General features: G+C 40.5%; 1 protein-coding gene across 6 annotated transcripts in view; it reads left to right on the top strand.

The window, feature by feature from the left end:
• The window catches only part of Mub (poly(rC)-binding protein mub), a 137,255-nt gene that overhangs the window by 103,595 nt on the left and 18,726 nt on the right, over positions 1-14,934 (top strand). For 4 of the 6 annotated variants that reach the window (XM_076319295.1, XM_076319296.1, XM_076319297.1 and 1 more), the window contains exons 3-5: positions 4,218-4,274; positions 5,269-5,652; positions 8,281-8,685. In XM_076319295.1, coding sequence (XP_076175410.1) covers positions 4,218-4,274; positions 5,269-5,652; positions 8,281-8,685 — 846 coding nt within the window. The remainder of the gene's footprint in view (positions 1-4,217; positions 4,275-5,268; positions 5,653-8,280; positions 8,686-14,934) is intronic. The other 2 variants (XM_076319300.1, XM_076319299.1) reach the window with 1 other exon arrangement.

Genomic DNA, 14,934 nt, shown 5'->3' with positions numbered 1-14,934 from the left:
ACTCGACTATTCGAATACAGTTTGAATACTCGATTATTCGAATGTAGTTTGAATACTTGTCTATTCGAATACAATTTGAATACTTGATTGTTCGAATACAAATTGAACATTTGACTATTCGAGTACAGTTTGAATACTCACTATTTGAATATAGTTTGAATACTCGACTATTCGAATACAATTTGAATGCTTGATTGTTCGAATACAAATTGAACATTTGACTATTCGAGTACAGTTTGAATACTCACTATTTGAATATAGTTTGAATACTCGACTATTCGAATACAATTTGAATGCTTGATTTGAATATATGAAATGCTACGTTTAAAAAAATTGGAACGAAAAAAAAATTCAGAGGCTCTTATCAATATTGTCTTTCTTCAAAATTGATAATAATAATATCTGAAGGTAAAGAAAATGCATGTATGTACAAAGTAGAAAAAAAAAAACATTTTTTATTCCAATGATACAAGCGTTAACATTTATCAGCACGTTGTTCGAACGTGACCGGCACTAATGTTTAGGTTACCGCGACATATTTTTATGCACCGAGCGCAAATACAAATAATGTTGCGTAAAAATCCAACGATTCTCTGCGACAGCTTTCTGTCGAACTACTAGAGATAAAGATATTGTATTAAGAATATAGATTACAAATGAACCCAGTTTGCCTGACGAGAAGTTTAATGAAATCCACTTTGCAGTAAACGCGCTAATGAGGATTGTTGGCAAAGCATCGCGTCGTGAAAAACAGTTCGGGACAATTACTTTCCTGATAAACTTAGGTCAGTGTGCGAGCAAACGCGACGAATGCGGCTCAATTTCTGCGAATTAAACACAACAAACGAATTTACATTTTTCAAAGACCAGTTCCCTCGTTTGATCGCCCTGGCTCGCCCAGAATTAGTCATTTGTACGGGATTTGAAGTAATTACTCTCCTTGCGTTGTTCACATTAAACGTTTTAATTAACCGCGACATTGAGACCGGCGCAATTACGGTGGAAAAAACTCCATTTGCCTCCTCGCAGAAGTTTCGTATTTTCTGATTTGTTGCCAACCTCTCGACTCAACCTTAACGACTTACTTGTCGCGCGCACTGGCTGTGACTTGATTGAGTTATGAAATTGCACGAAAAATCTTGCAACTGCTAGAAACATTTCCCTCTGGCCCTGATTCATTAAATCTACATCCGTGGAATTCAATTTTATCGCGTTTAAAATTCAGTTACGACGCTTAAAAATAGTATCTGTTTTAATCATTCCCTCTGTCTCGATTTCCATCGCTTTGGTAATGCGATACCTTTGAAATTTAGATTTAATTCAATTTAGACAATTTTCCGTAAGTTATTTAACAGCCTAGGCTTCATTCCCGAACGGTTTATGAAATTTGTGAAATTTCATAGGAAAAGTTTCGCAGTGATGGTTTTCAATGTGTTTTCTCGAATATTTGAACAAGTTCCTAATGTTGCGCGAACTGTGAAATGTAAAATGCGTTTATTATTATCGTGACAAAAGCACCACAAGTCAAAGTTCCAAGGACTGGATCGAAACAACAGGATGATAAATCTTCGTCTAATGTGTGCTCAGATTACCTGTAACCTTATCCGATACGATTTGCACGCAACACGCACCGTTACTTGACTTATTGTCACTCTTTATGACGGACAGGCCAAGGATTAAACCTACGACAATCGACCTTTAAAAGCAGCCATTTAACGATTGCTTTATAGCGAGACAATCACTGTCGTGTCCTTAGCTGATACGGTTCTCGATCCAAATGGTTGTATCTTATCAGTGAAACTCATTTACCACACTCTATGTGTAATAGAATTTTTTTGCGAAAAAGAGAGCTGAGTTTACGACTTGGAAACTATTTTCGTAGCGCGTGTACGCGATAATCGTGTGGTGTCTACGCCAGAAAACACTATACACGGATTAGAAAAGATTAACAAAAAATGGTAAATTTCTGAGACTGAGAAACAAGATTCTAGATTCTGTCTGCAAAGAAAATCGCGCCCGAAAAATACCACACACGCCACACGAAAGCATCGCACGCTCTGCTTCACCAAGCTGAAAACTACATAAACTAAAAATTAAAAAAAAAAAAAAAAAGAAAGGGAATTCATCGATCGCTGCTACACTCGGGATTTATTCATCACGGAGAATATCTTATTTGCCAATGAGAACGATAGAATCTCGACCGGTTGTAGATTGAAATTTCTCGAGAATTCATCGCCTCGTAGCAACATATTTACGTCTGCACGACGGATAAATATTTAATCGCTCGTCTACGATCCCCCCCCCCCCCCCCCCCCCATGTTGCTGTCTAGATGACACGTTGCCCGTTATCTAATAATCAGACCTGGTTCGCGCGTTGCAAAGATCAACATTTCCGTCGGTGTCAACAGCACCGAGATTCCGGGCCAACCAATCCGCAAACTCGCGCGCAGATAACACGAGACGCTCGGTTCGATCCTCCTCGTTGGAGAAATGAAGAATTTAGCACGATACGCGGAGCGTCCACGGCATCGTCTCCTGAGGAACGGGACGCCTGGCATCTCGGCCGACGAGCCTGAGTTTGTAGCCACCATCTAAGTTTAGAGGGAAGCGCACGAGCGCATACCTGCTCGCCCAGAAGCCTAAGCGGTGACATTATCGTGGGGTCAGAGCGTGTCAAGGAAGACACGAGATCTGGCTGGACACCGGAGGGGGAGGCGCTACGAACACGCAACTAATTATAGGCTCGAGTACACCATGTCCCGCGTGCGGTCTTGTCGAGTTCCGCAAAGAGAGAATGCCTATTGCAACGGCCCGCTTTGTGCCCCCGAAATTAGCCTCGTGATCATAATTCGGATGAGGATTAGCGGACGTTTACGCGGGATTTATCCGAAAGATTCCCCGATAAATTTAACTATCTCTTTATGGACACTTGCAGAGTAACAAGAGCGCCATCGTGCCCAACCGTGTCCCTCGGGTTGTACCGAAAGTCTCAGCGATGAAGAGATAACGTTAACGACTGCTTCGGGACTATTGGACCGAGTTGTTGCTATTGTTTCATGGGAGTCTTTCTGGTGATTGCGTTTAGGGGAAAGGAGAGGCTCGATACGACAATTTTAGGCTCTTGTTTGATACTTTGCAATTGCAAACAGAGAACGATGGAAGGTACTTGGGAGATTTAGGAGCTTCGCTAAAATGATCGTGAAATATGTGTTTATTAGTCTCAAGGAACGAGTAATTATATATAAGACTTTACCGTTTTCGTGAAAGGAGCTGTGTATAATATATGCAATACAAAATTGAACTTTCATCGTGTAAAATAAATAGTCTCTAATTTAAAACTCGAAAATACATTCAGTGTTTTTAAATTCGATCATTTTAGTTCTACCTTTTCGTTCTTACTTTTCTGTTACTATTTAAGTTCGTTTTAAATTCGATCAAATTTCACTGACGTTTCGCCCGTGTAACAGCCCTGATCCTGCAATTAGGGCTGTCTCTAAAATTGTTTTATCCGAAATAATTCAAATCGTATTATAACCGCGCGTATTCTTATTGTTTTATTTCGTATCAGTCACCTGTCTCGTAACGTCAAAATTGAACAAACGGAGTCAGAGTGGATTCGCCTTTCATCGTGTGTTTGTGTTTGCAAAATAAATGCAGACAGCATTCGAAGGCGTAAAATCCGACGTGGCGAAGCAACATCGGTATGCGTCATGAAAATCACTCCCGATCGAGCCCTGGTCAGCGATATACGCACGAAACTGATTGCTGGAGAGCGTCCCGCATATTTAGTCGGGTAATTGGGTGCTGGTGAGTGATTTTCATGTGTCAAGTGCACGCGTATATCACGGTTTGCAACGAACGTTTAACGCATTTCCGCTATCGATGCGTTCGTTCGCGTCGTTCTGAAAGATGGAAATTGTGTCAGAAATGATTGTTTCATTGTCTTTCGTAATCGTATTACAAACGCGGAATTTATCGCGCGTCAAAGGCGTTATAAATTCATTAGTTCATCGAAAAGGTGTACCGGGGGCGACCGTTACCCGGCCCTCGACCAGCTGGTATTTACGACCGATTACCAACGTCGCCCAGTTCCTGGGAGTATAGTAACTCAAACGCGTAATCAAGCGCACATTTCAAAGTTTATGGTTGCGCGGTGCGTCCAGGCGTTCTAAATGTTACGAACTGTACTCTAATGGCGACATTTTATTCTGTTATAGGAGGTTGGAAGCATCATTGGGAAGAAAGGAGAGATCGTCAAGAGGTTCCGCGAAGAGGTAACTAATAGATGTCTTACAACGTTTATCCCTCGTTTTCTTTTTTTTTTTTTTATATTTTAACACATTTCGGACCGTTTGTCCTCTTCTTTTATCAGAGGATTGGTCCGTTCAGTTGTTTGGGTAATGCTGGTCTGGAATGTGTTAAGATTCCAAATGTACACATGGGGCTTTTGGAAATCATTATAGTGTTTCAATTTTAATAAATAGCACATTGGAATATGTTGGAAAACATTTGTAAGATTAACAGGTCTTGATGAAGATACAAAGTCATGTGTTTACAATTGTAGAATATTTCGAAGTGCTATAAATATACCATATTCATATCTCAGTAATTAATAAGTACAACTTAGATTCAGCATATTGATAAATCTTGTCATCGAAGATCGTATTTTCTCCTTGTGTTGTCCCTGATCCTGTCACCTGAGTACCCAAGGCCACTGGGAGGTTTTCCTCGCCACATTTGGTCACGCCCATCGCTGTCTTTCTGCAAACACGCCCTCAGAGGTAAACTGGTCAGTGAATATAATGGGCGTTTCCAAACGATACAGTGGGCGTGACTTCAACCGACCTTAGGCAACTAATTAATGGAATCTACTAGCAGAAAAATGACAATCTTCGAGTCTATTCGAAGATCGTGCTTTCTCTTCGTGTTGTCCCTGATCCTGTCACTTGAGTATCCAAGACCACTTCGAGGCTTTCCCCGCCACATTTGGTCACGCCCATCTGTCTTTCTGCAGACACGCCCTCAGAGGCAAACTGATCAGTGAATATGATGGGCGTTTCCAAACGATACAGTGGGCGTGACTTCGACCGACCTTAGGCAACTAATTAATAGGATCTACTGGCAGCAAAATGACAATCTTCGAATCTATTCTTCCATCGACTTCAATCCCGTTTTTGTTCGGTTAGGAGATCATAGAGAATCTTAAGTGTCAGTCACGTGGACGAACAAAGAAACCATTTTTTACGCGACCCTGTCTCTGTGTTACAGTCCGGCGCAAAGATCAACATCTCTGACGGATCCTGCCCAGAGCGAATAGTAACCGTGACAGGACCGACGAATTCGATCTTCAAAGCGTTCACGTTGATTTGCAAGAAGTTCGAGGAATGGTGCTCGCAGTTCAACGACATCCAGGGGGGCGTCGGCGTACCGAGGCCGCCAATCACGCTCAGGCTCATCGTGCCCGCGTCGCAGTGTGGCTCCCTCATCGGTAAAGGGGGCTCGAAGATCAAGGAGATCCGCGAGGTGACCGGCGCGTCGATTCAAGTCGCCTCTGAGATGCTGCCCAATTCGACGGAACGTGCAGTAACTATATCTGGCACCAGCGAGGCCATCACGCAGTGCATATATCACATCTGCTGTGTTATGCTAGAGGTACGTACCCCGGTAGTACGTCCTCTTGTCAATGTCGTCCTGGTTCCTGTGACCGTTAGGTCTCGAAACGTTCGAGAAGCTTGAAAGCTTAAATTTGTACAGTTTGTTGTACACCGTTTTGGGATCGCTGATAACAACTCGTCTGGTTGACGGAGCTCAAGAAAATGAAACCAAAATTATGATAAATGTAAGATACCAACTTGACTGGTTGGCGAAGCTTAAGAAAATGAAACAAAAATTGTGATAAATGTAAGTGACGAGGTAGACGTCCTTTAGACATTCGATTATATAGTCAGCGAGTTTATGGTTCTTTGAGCGCATAATGTGGGATGAGTGATGTCTCGAGAGTTTCGCGAGTTAGCAAGTATTATTACTTTTATTTATATTCGCAGTGAGGTACACATCTCGAGCTACCGTAAATGCTTGTTAATATTCCTCTTACCTGCATCGACGTCTCATAGTTATATTTCTTTTTCGTCTCTATGTTAATTCAAGCCGACTCATCGTTGTTATTCAATTACGGAAATTACGGATATTCGTAATATATATCTAGATACTACAAATGGTAATACGAGGAATCGGTTATTCTACGGTACGTAGAATCGTGCGGGGATCGATCGGCTTACAAATTGGAAAACTCAATATCGCCTTTGTTTCTTTCCACGAGTTCTACCAACTAGTTAAGTTTGTATCCATAGTCTTGAGAAACTTTTTGTACACTGGGCAGAGTACAGTTTGCAGTATAGCTAAAAAGGAAGTGGTTACTCGTTCGAAAATGAGTGAAAAAAATTATAAACTGTATAAGTTGTCCGAAAAATTAATTCATTAAGTACCAAAGTATCTTTATTTCAAAATTGATATTTATCATCTAGAAACAGGGTGTGATTTTCAAGTAAATTTAAATACCAATGTATCGAAATACCAACATTCTTGTCAAATGCGATAGCACTTACAATTCATTACAAATTGAATTATTCGTACGACAAAATTGTTATTAGACAAGGTTTATTTTCAACCCGAGGAATCACTTGCTTCCAGATTGTACGACGATCCTGTTTTACCGTGTGTCTATTTAAACAAGGAAACTCATCAGTTGATATGCATGTCGGGAAGGAAACTAATGAATGTAAAAATAGCTCAAAAACATTATTTGTTGTGAGATTTATGCGACAGAGATATCCCAGTGATTCCGACCCACTGTCAATGTCACGTCATTGTAGCGATAAAACGTCCCCTTCGTATGTAAATACGATAACTAGTAACAAGTAACAAGTTCTTGATACTATAATGAAAATATATAAAATCGACTGATGGGATTGCCGAATCGAAGGATTTTAATCCGGATCCTTCGTTTGCTTTGCGACTGCTCTAAAGCCACGTTTCCAGGTGTAAAATCCACGACGATGTAGAATACCCTTATAATATACGTTTGGAACATTCGTGACATACGTTTGAAACGCTTGAAAACACTTTTCAAAGAAAGCGAACCAAAGTAGCGTCTCAAGGGTGTTCTGCATCGTGCATTGTATACTCGATGGAAAAAGTATGGTCGCGTTACAATAACAGCATGTGACCGTATTACACTAGTACGTCTCTGTAATCAAGTGCTCAGAGATGATTTTGTGTACTTTTGGGACACTAGCTTGTTAAGAACCTCAAGCACATCGCTCTAACGAACACATACTGTTGGAGTATGTCTAAGTAGGCACTATATACCTTCCATCTAGCATACACAGACATAAGAACACGATTTAACAAATTCACAATCCGTGTCTGCTAACAAGATACCACCTACAGGAGAGGTGATAAGCTTTACGAAGCAATAAACGTTCTGCCTTGCTTCGTAAATATTATGCATCAACGCACTAATGGTACCATACAGCTTCTGCAAAAGACCTGCACGCGGACTGTGAACTTGTTAAGCATTGCGACTTCCAGGTGCAACCTATATATCCTCTTGAACAATTATTTTGACATTGCTGCATTAGATTTCTGGGGGACGTGTTGGTAATACAAGCAGAAAGAATGCTCAGCAATTTAAGAGAAATGTAGGTAGTTCCAAAAAAACTAACTAATAGTTAGTGAAATAGTTTCCTGCGAGGACATCTGATAACTCTGCAGGTTCAGCCGCTTATTGTTTACTCAGAGTATTGATTAATTCGTAGAGGTGTGACTACCCAAGAAATAATTCTTTCGATAGAGCAATTTCTTACACGACTGATCCATCTTTCAACCATTTATATACAACTTGCACCTGGAAGCATCAGATATTACCATTGTAAGCAGAAAACTCACAAGGAGGTCCCACAGATATCCCACTGGAGACTCGATGACACTCTTCAATTTTCAAACTTGAAATATCCTCCACAGAATGTCTGTCACTCACCAATCCTCGCTCATCCTCTCCAAACATCGTCCAGATCTCTAGTGGGAGAGCTGGTAGGGGCCCCTTGATCGGTTCAAGCCTAGATAAGAAATGGTTCCACTTCTCAGGGGCAGTACCAATTGCACCTAATCGGTCATTGGAACCAGGACGACGTACTACCGTATTGAAAACCGGAAGCTAGAGAAGTTAGTGATCTCGGATCGGTGTATTCGCACTCGTGCGTGTGTTCTTTTCTGTTTCAGTCCCCTCCCAAAGGTGCCACGATCCCTTATCGCCCCAAACCCCAAGTTGGTGGGCCAGTGATCCTGGCTGGTGGGCAAGCCTACACCATCCAGGGTAATTACGCGGTGCCCGCCCACTCGGACGTAAGTACAGTATTGCCATTGCCCGCGCCCGGTGCCGGGCCCACCCCGCCCTCGCTGAACACCCAAACTTTGACGACTTCGCCCTTCGCGGCCCACCCTTCCTCCTCGGCCTTCGCCGCTTCTCACGGGCATCCACTCCTATCCACGGCCCACCTTACGACCCCACATCATCCTCTCCACCCGAGCCCCTTACACGCCAGCGTGGCAGGCCTCGCCGACCCCCTGCTGAAGAGTGGACACTTGCAGGCAGCCCTCCCGCCCGCACACCTCGTGGCAGACGCCGTAAGTCTTTTGTTTTTCGTGATCCACCCCTCTCCCGTACCCCCCACGAGAATAACTACCACCAGACCCCAACCGGTACACAACCAACCACGTGTATACAGAGCGCGAGCGGACCTATTACTCTGACCCCCCTCGATCACCACCGTAAGCCACCTGATGACCCCCCCGTTCACCCGCTACACACGCTCTCCGTGCTCCACTCGGATTACAACCGAACCCCCTCCGCACCCTCCCCGACGATCGCGGTAATTGATGGAAATCTGGACAGAACGATCCTTACGTGAGGTAATACTTTGATTTTTGTATTTTTGAATTTTAGTATTTTTTATTTCTTATTTTTTTTTTTTTTTTTTTTTTTTTTTTTTTTTTTTTTTTTTTTTTTTTTAATTGCACAAATCTTCATCGATTTAATTTCAAAACGACGAGGTTTTTCGTTTGTTGCTATTGATGGACTCTGTGAGAGGCTCCTTATGTCGGAACCGTTACTTTAGCGTAGAGTCTTTATTTGTAGATTGAAAAATGTTTTGGATAAAAGTTGTGACAATTTTGGAGGTGTGTATATTGGTAGGGACATGTGTTCCTACTTTTTTCTTTTCTTTCGAACAGTTTCCTCTTACTGCTCTACAGGTCTCGAGAAACTGGACGATTTTTATTTGAAATGCCTTTGAATAATTTTTTGTAGTTTAAGAATCGTGTGTAAGCACGAATTAAATGACTTTTACACGAGGAGTGATTTCGTTGTTAAAGTACGAAAATAGTAATAACGAAATATGGTGTTCTTAAGTCGGGCCAATAAACATTCGTGCAAAGTTACGTGAAAATCAGTATTAGATAGATCGCAATGTTCTTTTGCGGATCGTGAAAGGATTTCTCTTTTTTCTCGATTGGTTAGAAGTTACCGGTAGTCAAGTGGGGGGAAAGTTATGTTTACATTCCACGGCTAAATTTAAAGATTTTCACCTCTTAGACTTCAAATCTTTATCGTGGTCAATACCAGATTTTCTATTTAAATACTTTTACTCGTCGGATTGTTCCATATGCGAATATTCGAACACTTCAACGATTGAAATATTCCTCGGTGTAATTTATATATTTTGTGTACTGTTCAAGTATCAAGATATTCTCAGTGTTCGAATAGTGAGAAATGTGTACTATGAATCAAGTTCTTTAAGATTCGTTGTTCCTCTCAAACTTCATTTTCATTCAATATTCGAATATTGGTATTCGAGTATTCAAATGTTGTAAGAATGATGTTCCAGTACTCGTATATTCGAATACTCAAGTATTCAAATAACTGTATTCTAATAGTGCTATTCGAGTACTTGAATATTCAAATAATTGTATTCGAATAGTGAGATGTGTACTATGAATCAAGTTTTTTAAGGTTCGTTGTTCCTCTCAAACTTTATTTTCATTTAATATTCGAATATTGGTATTTGAGTATTCGAATGTTGTAAGAATGATGTTTCAGTATTCGTATATTCAAATATTCAGATAATTGTATTCGAATAGTGATATTCGTGTACTCTAATATTCAAATAATTATATTCGAATAGTGATATTCGAGTACTCGAATATTCAAATAATTGTATTCGAATAGTGCTATTCGAGCACTTGAATATTCCACTAATATTTCCGATACCCGTATTCGAATACTCAGCTATGAGAATAATGATATCCGAGTACTTGAGTTCTTCGTAATGTTTGAATATCCATAAAACATTCATAGTTTACGCATACATTCAAAGTTCGCGTTCGTAGCATTCGAATACCTACAAACTACTCGATGTTTCTTCAAAATACATCGAGTGCTTACCAAATATTTGAATACCAAACGACTAAAATAATCCACGTCCCAATTTCGAGCGTCCAGTTTCCATCAAATGTCGCAACGTCGCGTAGAAATGTTTGCCCGCGTGTACCGGAATGCTCCACTGTTGAATAGGCCACCTGGTCCCCATCCTAGGAAACCCTTTTACCCAACCTTCGTCCACTTGCATGATCCCCCTGAACACCTCGGCTTTCTGCTCGACGTAACCCGTGCAGCTTCGAGGGAATCGTCCAGGGGGAAATGAGATTCCTCTCGGTCGAAAACGAGATTTAGAGGCTCGAGTGTCTTCTTGAAGGGAACCCTCGAGCGTGTTCTCCCTTAAGAAACCTAACCCGGGGCTGCGCGTGTCACGTCGGAGTTTCCAAATCGCGCGACTTCACGAGGAATTCGCGTTCCTCAGAATCTATGGGAAACTGAAGCGAACATTTTCCGCGATCACTGAATTATTCGCAATATTCTCTGTTCGTCCTCGAGTAGTTTGTCTACGGCATCGATGGCAACGAAGTTTCGCGTATGCGTGTTTGCTGCGTTCGATGAATCGACAAGGTCGATCGTAGTTGGTCGATGAAGTTTCCGACACTTTCCTTGAAGTCACGCGTTGGTACGTGCTTTGCTTTTTATGTGAACCGCACGTGTCTGTTACGTGTATCGGCCGTCTCTGGATTTTTCATTTCCCCTTTTTTTTTTCTTTTATATTTATATATATATATATATATATATATATATATATATATACATATACATATACTCGTACATATACATATACATACGTATTCATATATACATATATGTTCACCAATGCTTCTGATGTACTCCCAGCTGAGGTCTCGGTGTTGTGTCTCTCCCTTTCTTGTGCTTGCGATTGGTAGTGGGTTTAATGCCTGAAAAAAACCGCTTGCCGTCCTTCACGGTGCCCAGATTAATTCGTTGCATGCGACATGAGATATACACGATCGTACAAAACGCGCGATAAGCACGACTGCTAGGAAACAGGAGCGAATCGTCGGCAACCGGGTCCGTTATTTTTACCGATTCCAAAGTTGTTTCTGCTATCGTCGTATAAAAAACGGTTAAAGCATTCTGTACGATCAATTTAACACCGAAGTTTTCCATTTCGATTCAATTTTTTCGTTCCGTTCACATTTCGAAAGTATTTCAGGGAGTTATGAAACGGATACCTTTTATTTCTCATTGTTTAATATACGGATAAATTTTACTTATGATGATAAATTATGGTTTGATTCTCGCAAAAATTGAACATTTTACGCAATTACACGTTGGATTATGAGCGATGTTGGTTTCCAATTTCAAGAACAAAATATTTGTATTAAAATATGAATTCCCAAGGAGAGTTAAATCGATCGTGTGAAACTAGCCAATTCGGTTGTATTTTAGTATAAATTTTAGGAATTACAACTGATACGAATTCCTAATCTAGAAACTAAAATCGATCGCGGTTCTTGAAGTTGTCGCAGATTTTGTATTTCGTGCAGTGGAATTTTTTCCAGCAACAATTACTTTCCTTCGACGTTACACCTTTTGTAATTGATCAGTTGCATTTTCGTACAGGGTGTTTCATTAGTTTTGCTAGTTGAAATTTTAACGAGTTTATTTGTTATATCGATGTGAAAGTTTTTTTTAATTTTACAATGAAAACGATCAAATACAATCTTTGCAATAAGAGACACGATATAATAATTCGAGTACTAAAAATAGCAAGACGAGATAATTCGAAAAAGTGTAATCTGTGAATTGATCGGTTAAACAGCTGATATTAAAGCAAACAAAATTAATTTCTTTTTTTTTTTTGATACTCGTGGTGTTCGAATAGGTCGAGTTAAATAATAATTAAACATCTTTCCGAACCTTTTATTACTTCAGAAAACTTTCACTCTCGTTAGTTTTTAACCTAAACCACGAATGAGAGAGAAAATAAATTTGTCAGATACATTTTGCAATCAATATGACACTTTATACGTGCACTATTTGAGACATTATTTCAAGCAATAGTTTTTCGTGTTGCTAAGATTTTCAGAGATATCTGATCGTTCCAAAAAAATTCAACAAAATATTTGTAATAATTAAATTCTTGGCAACGTTAATCTAACACCCTGTATATATTGTTGACCATAAGTTTAAGACCGCCTTTCTTAGTACATTTACATTTTATATATGTACAGTAAAAAAAGAAACCGTTACAATTACCATTTAGCTTCACTGTATCTATTCATAAATAATTCCCATTTGTTTGCACGTAGAATAATTCCTCGATAACCATTCTATCACACATTTAAATTCAGGTATCTCGTCTAAATTAATATCAGACGGTATAATTAAAAATTAAGCACCATAATTATAGTAATGATACTAATATAGGACTAACATACGTATTCTTCAATGGCGTACGTATTTAATTTGGCCTGAATTAGGTTTGGTTGGGACAAATAAAAAACATACACTAAAGGAATTACCTTAAAATTATCAGATTTTTATACATGATCAAATCGGTCAACATACTACAATTGTAACAAACAAATAGCGTACTTACAAAGTACACGTACAGAAACATATTAATAAATACCGTAATCTATTATACGAAATTAAGTGCCTCTGACGCATGAGTTATTTTAAATAAGGAAGATAAGAAAATAGGGCATTTTATATACAGTCACTCTAGGAACGCAAAACACAACTAAATCTTTCGTTGAATGTACAACCTTTAATTTAGTAAAAGCAGAAAAATATGACAATCGGAAATTAAAAAAGAAAAAGAAACTAGAAACTCACGATCAACAGAGAAATGGGAGAAAAACAATTCTTACAAATAATAATAAAGTAATTGATCGTTCGTGCGTGAAAATAGCAATTTCTTTCTTTCTCGTTACAAAGATAACGTACAACCTTCACACCTCGAGAAAATTAGCAATTCGTTTCGAGTTCCAATTTTTCAAGCAATAATTGCGGTCTTAAACTTATGATCGGTATTGTACCCTTACTCGAATCGTTTCTCCTTTGCGTGCGCGCTGGAAACATACACTGGACAGATATTTGTTGCTGCAAGATTGAAATCACCGCAGTATTATGCAAATCGCCGGCATAACGAAACGTCAAGTGGTCGATTGAAACCTGTTTATCGCGGTTGAAGTTTAACGACTCGAGGGCAGCGACTTCAATTGAAGCCGGTTTCAGAGTTTCGTTGCGTCCTGGTTTTTCGCTAACGTTGAACGTTGAACTTTGTTAAAACCTTGATCTCCGTTAAGAGAAAGGAAAATCATCAATGAAAAAAAAAAAAGAAAGATGGGAGAAAAAAAACATAGAATCTGCCGTGCAAATTGTTCGCGCGCTCGTGGCATCCTATTTGTCGCGCGTTCTATCCACGACCGTGGTATACTCTTCGCAAGAATCGTATTAGACAAGGACCAGTCCACACACGAATGCAAACCACCGCAATCTAGACACCGAAAGAGGACCGAAAATCGCCCCCCTATCGTGTCGCGTTTCTGTTATCGTCGTCGGGTACAGCGACGTTTCGTTTTATTTCTCTTCCCCGATTTCTGTGTCACGATGTTACGTCAAAGCTCTACCATCAACCCCTTGGTTTGGTTTGGTACGATCATCGTGGAGGAACTCTTCACCGCTGATGAAGAACTTAAACGAAACGCGCGGCCCCGAAAGACGCTCGCGAGGTTTTCTCCCGTACGATCGAACTTGCTTTAGCATGATCGCTAACTCACGGGTCGCACGATGGATTCTTCGTCGTAAGCGTGTCGCTGGATCCGTGGAGACCACGGATCCTTCAGCTGTCGCGAGTTTCCAAAATGGCCGTCGTAGCGCCGCTCAGGCTGCTCACGAACTGCTCGCAAAGTTGAGTCGTTTGGCCGATCGATCGATGCCGTGCCATGAAACGCCACCCTGATAGCGTCGCGACGCATACACGGTGCATTTCGGCGTCGTTGAGGGCCTTAAGTCGGATAAGATGAACGTAATCGGTGCTGCCCTCTGTTAGGAGTTGCGCTTCAGTCTGGTTCCGCTAGAGGGCCACGAGTTTGCAACGGACGATGGAAATGAAACGCGAGACACGATTATAATAATACATGTAACCGCATCTTTCTGACTTTTGGCCCTCTGAATAGAGCGAGTTTGAACAAAACGCAAACAAAACCTTCGTTTTCGGGACTAGTCGCTATGACGAATCGTCTTTGAGACGCTTATGGTCCAGGTTCTTGCAGTTGAAGCTGTTGAAAGTTTCCAAGTTTCGAATCTTTTCGAGAAATGGATTTCAGTGTTCCGTCAGAATCATAACTAACCTCGTTAGCAGTCTGACGTAGACTGATGATGAGAATATTCAAATACAACGAATATGCCAGAACAAGTGGTTAAAGCTACTGATTTTATTTGTTCTCAAGGTAGGATCTCAA

This window comes from Ptiloglossa arizonensis, chromosome 8, assembly GCF_051014685.1.
Source record: "Ptiloglossa arizonensis isolate GNS036 chromosome 8, iyPtiAriz1_principal, whole genome shotgun sequence".
Classification (NCBI taxonomy): domain Eukaryota; kingdom Metazoa; phylum Arthropoda; class Insecta; order Hymenoptera; family Colletidae; genus Ptiloglossa; species Ptiloglossa arizonensis.
The sequence above is the reverse complement of the archived record's forward strand: the minus strand, read 5'-3'. Positions and strand labels throughout refer to the sequence as shown.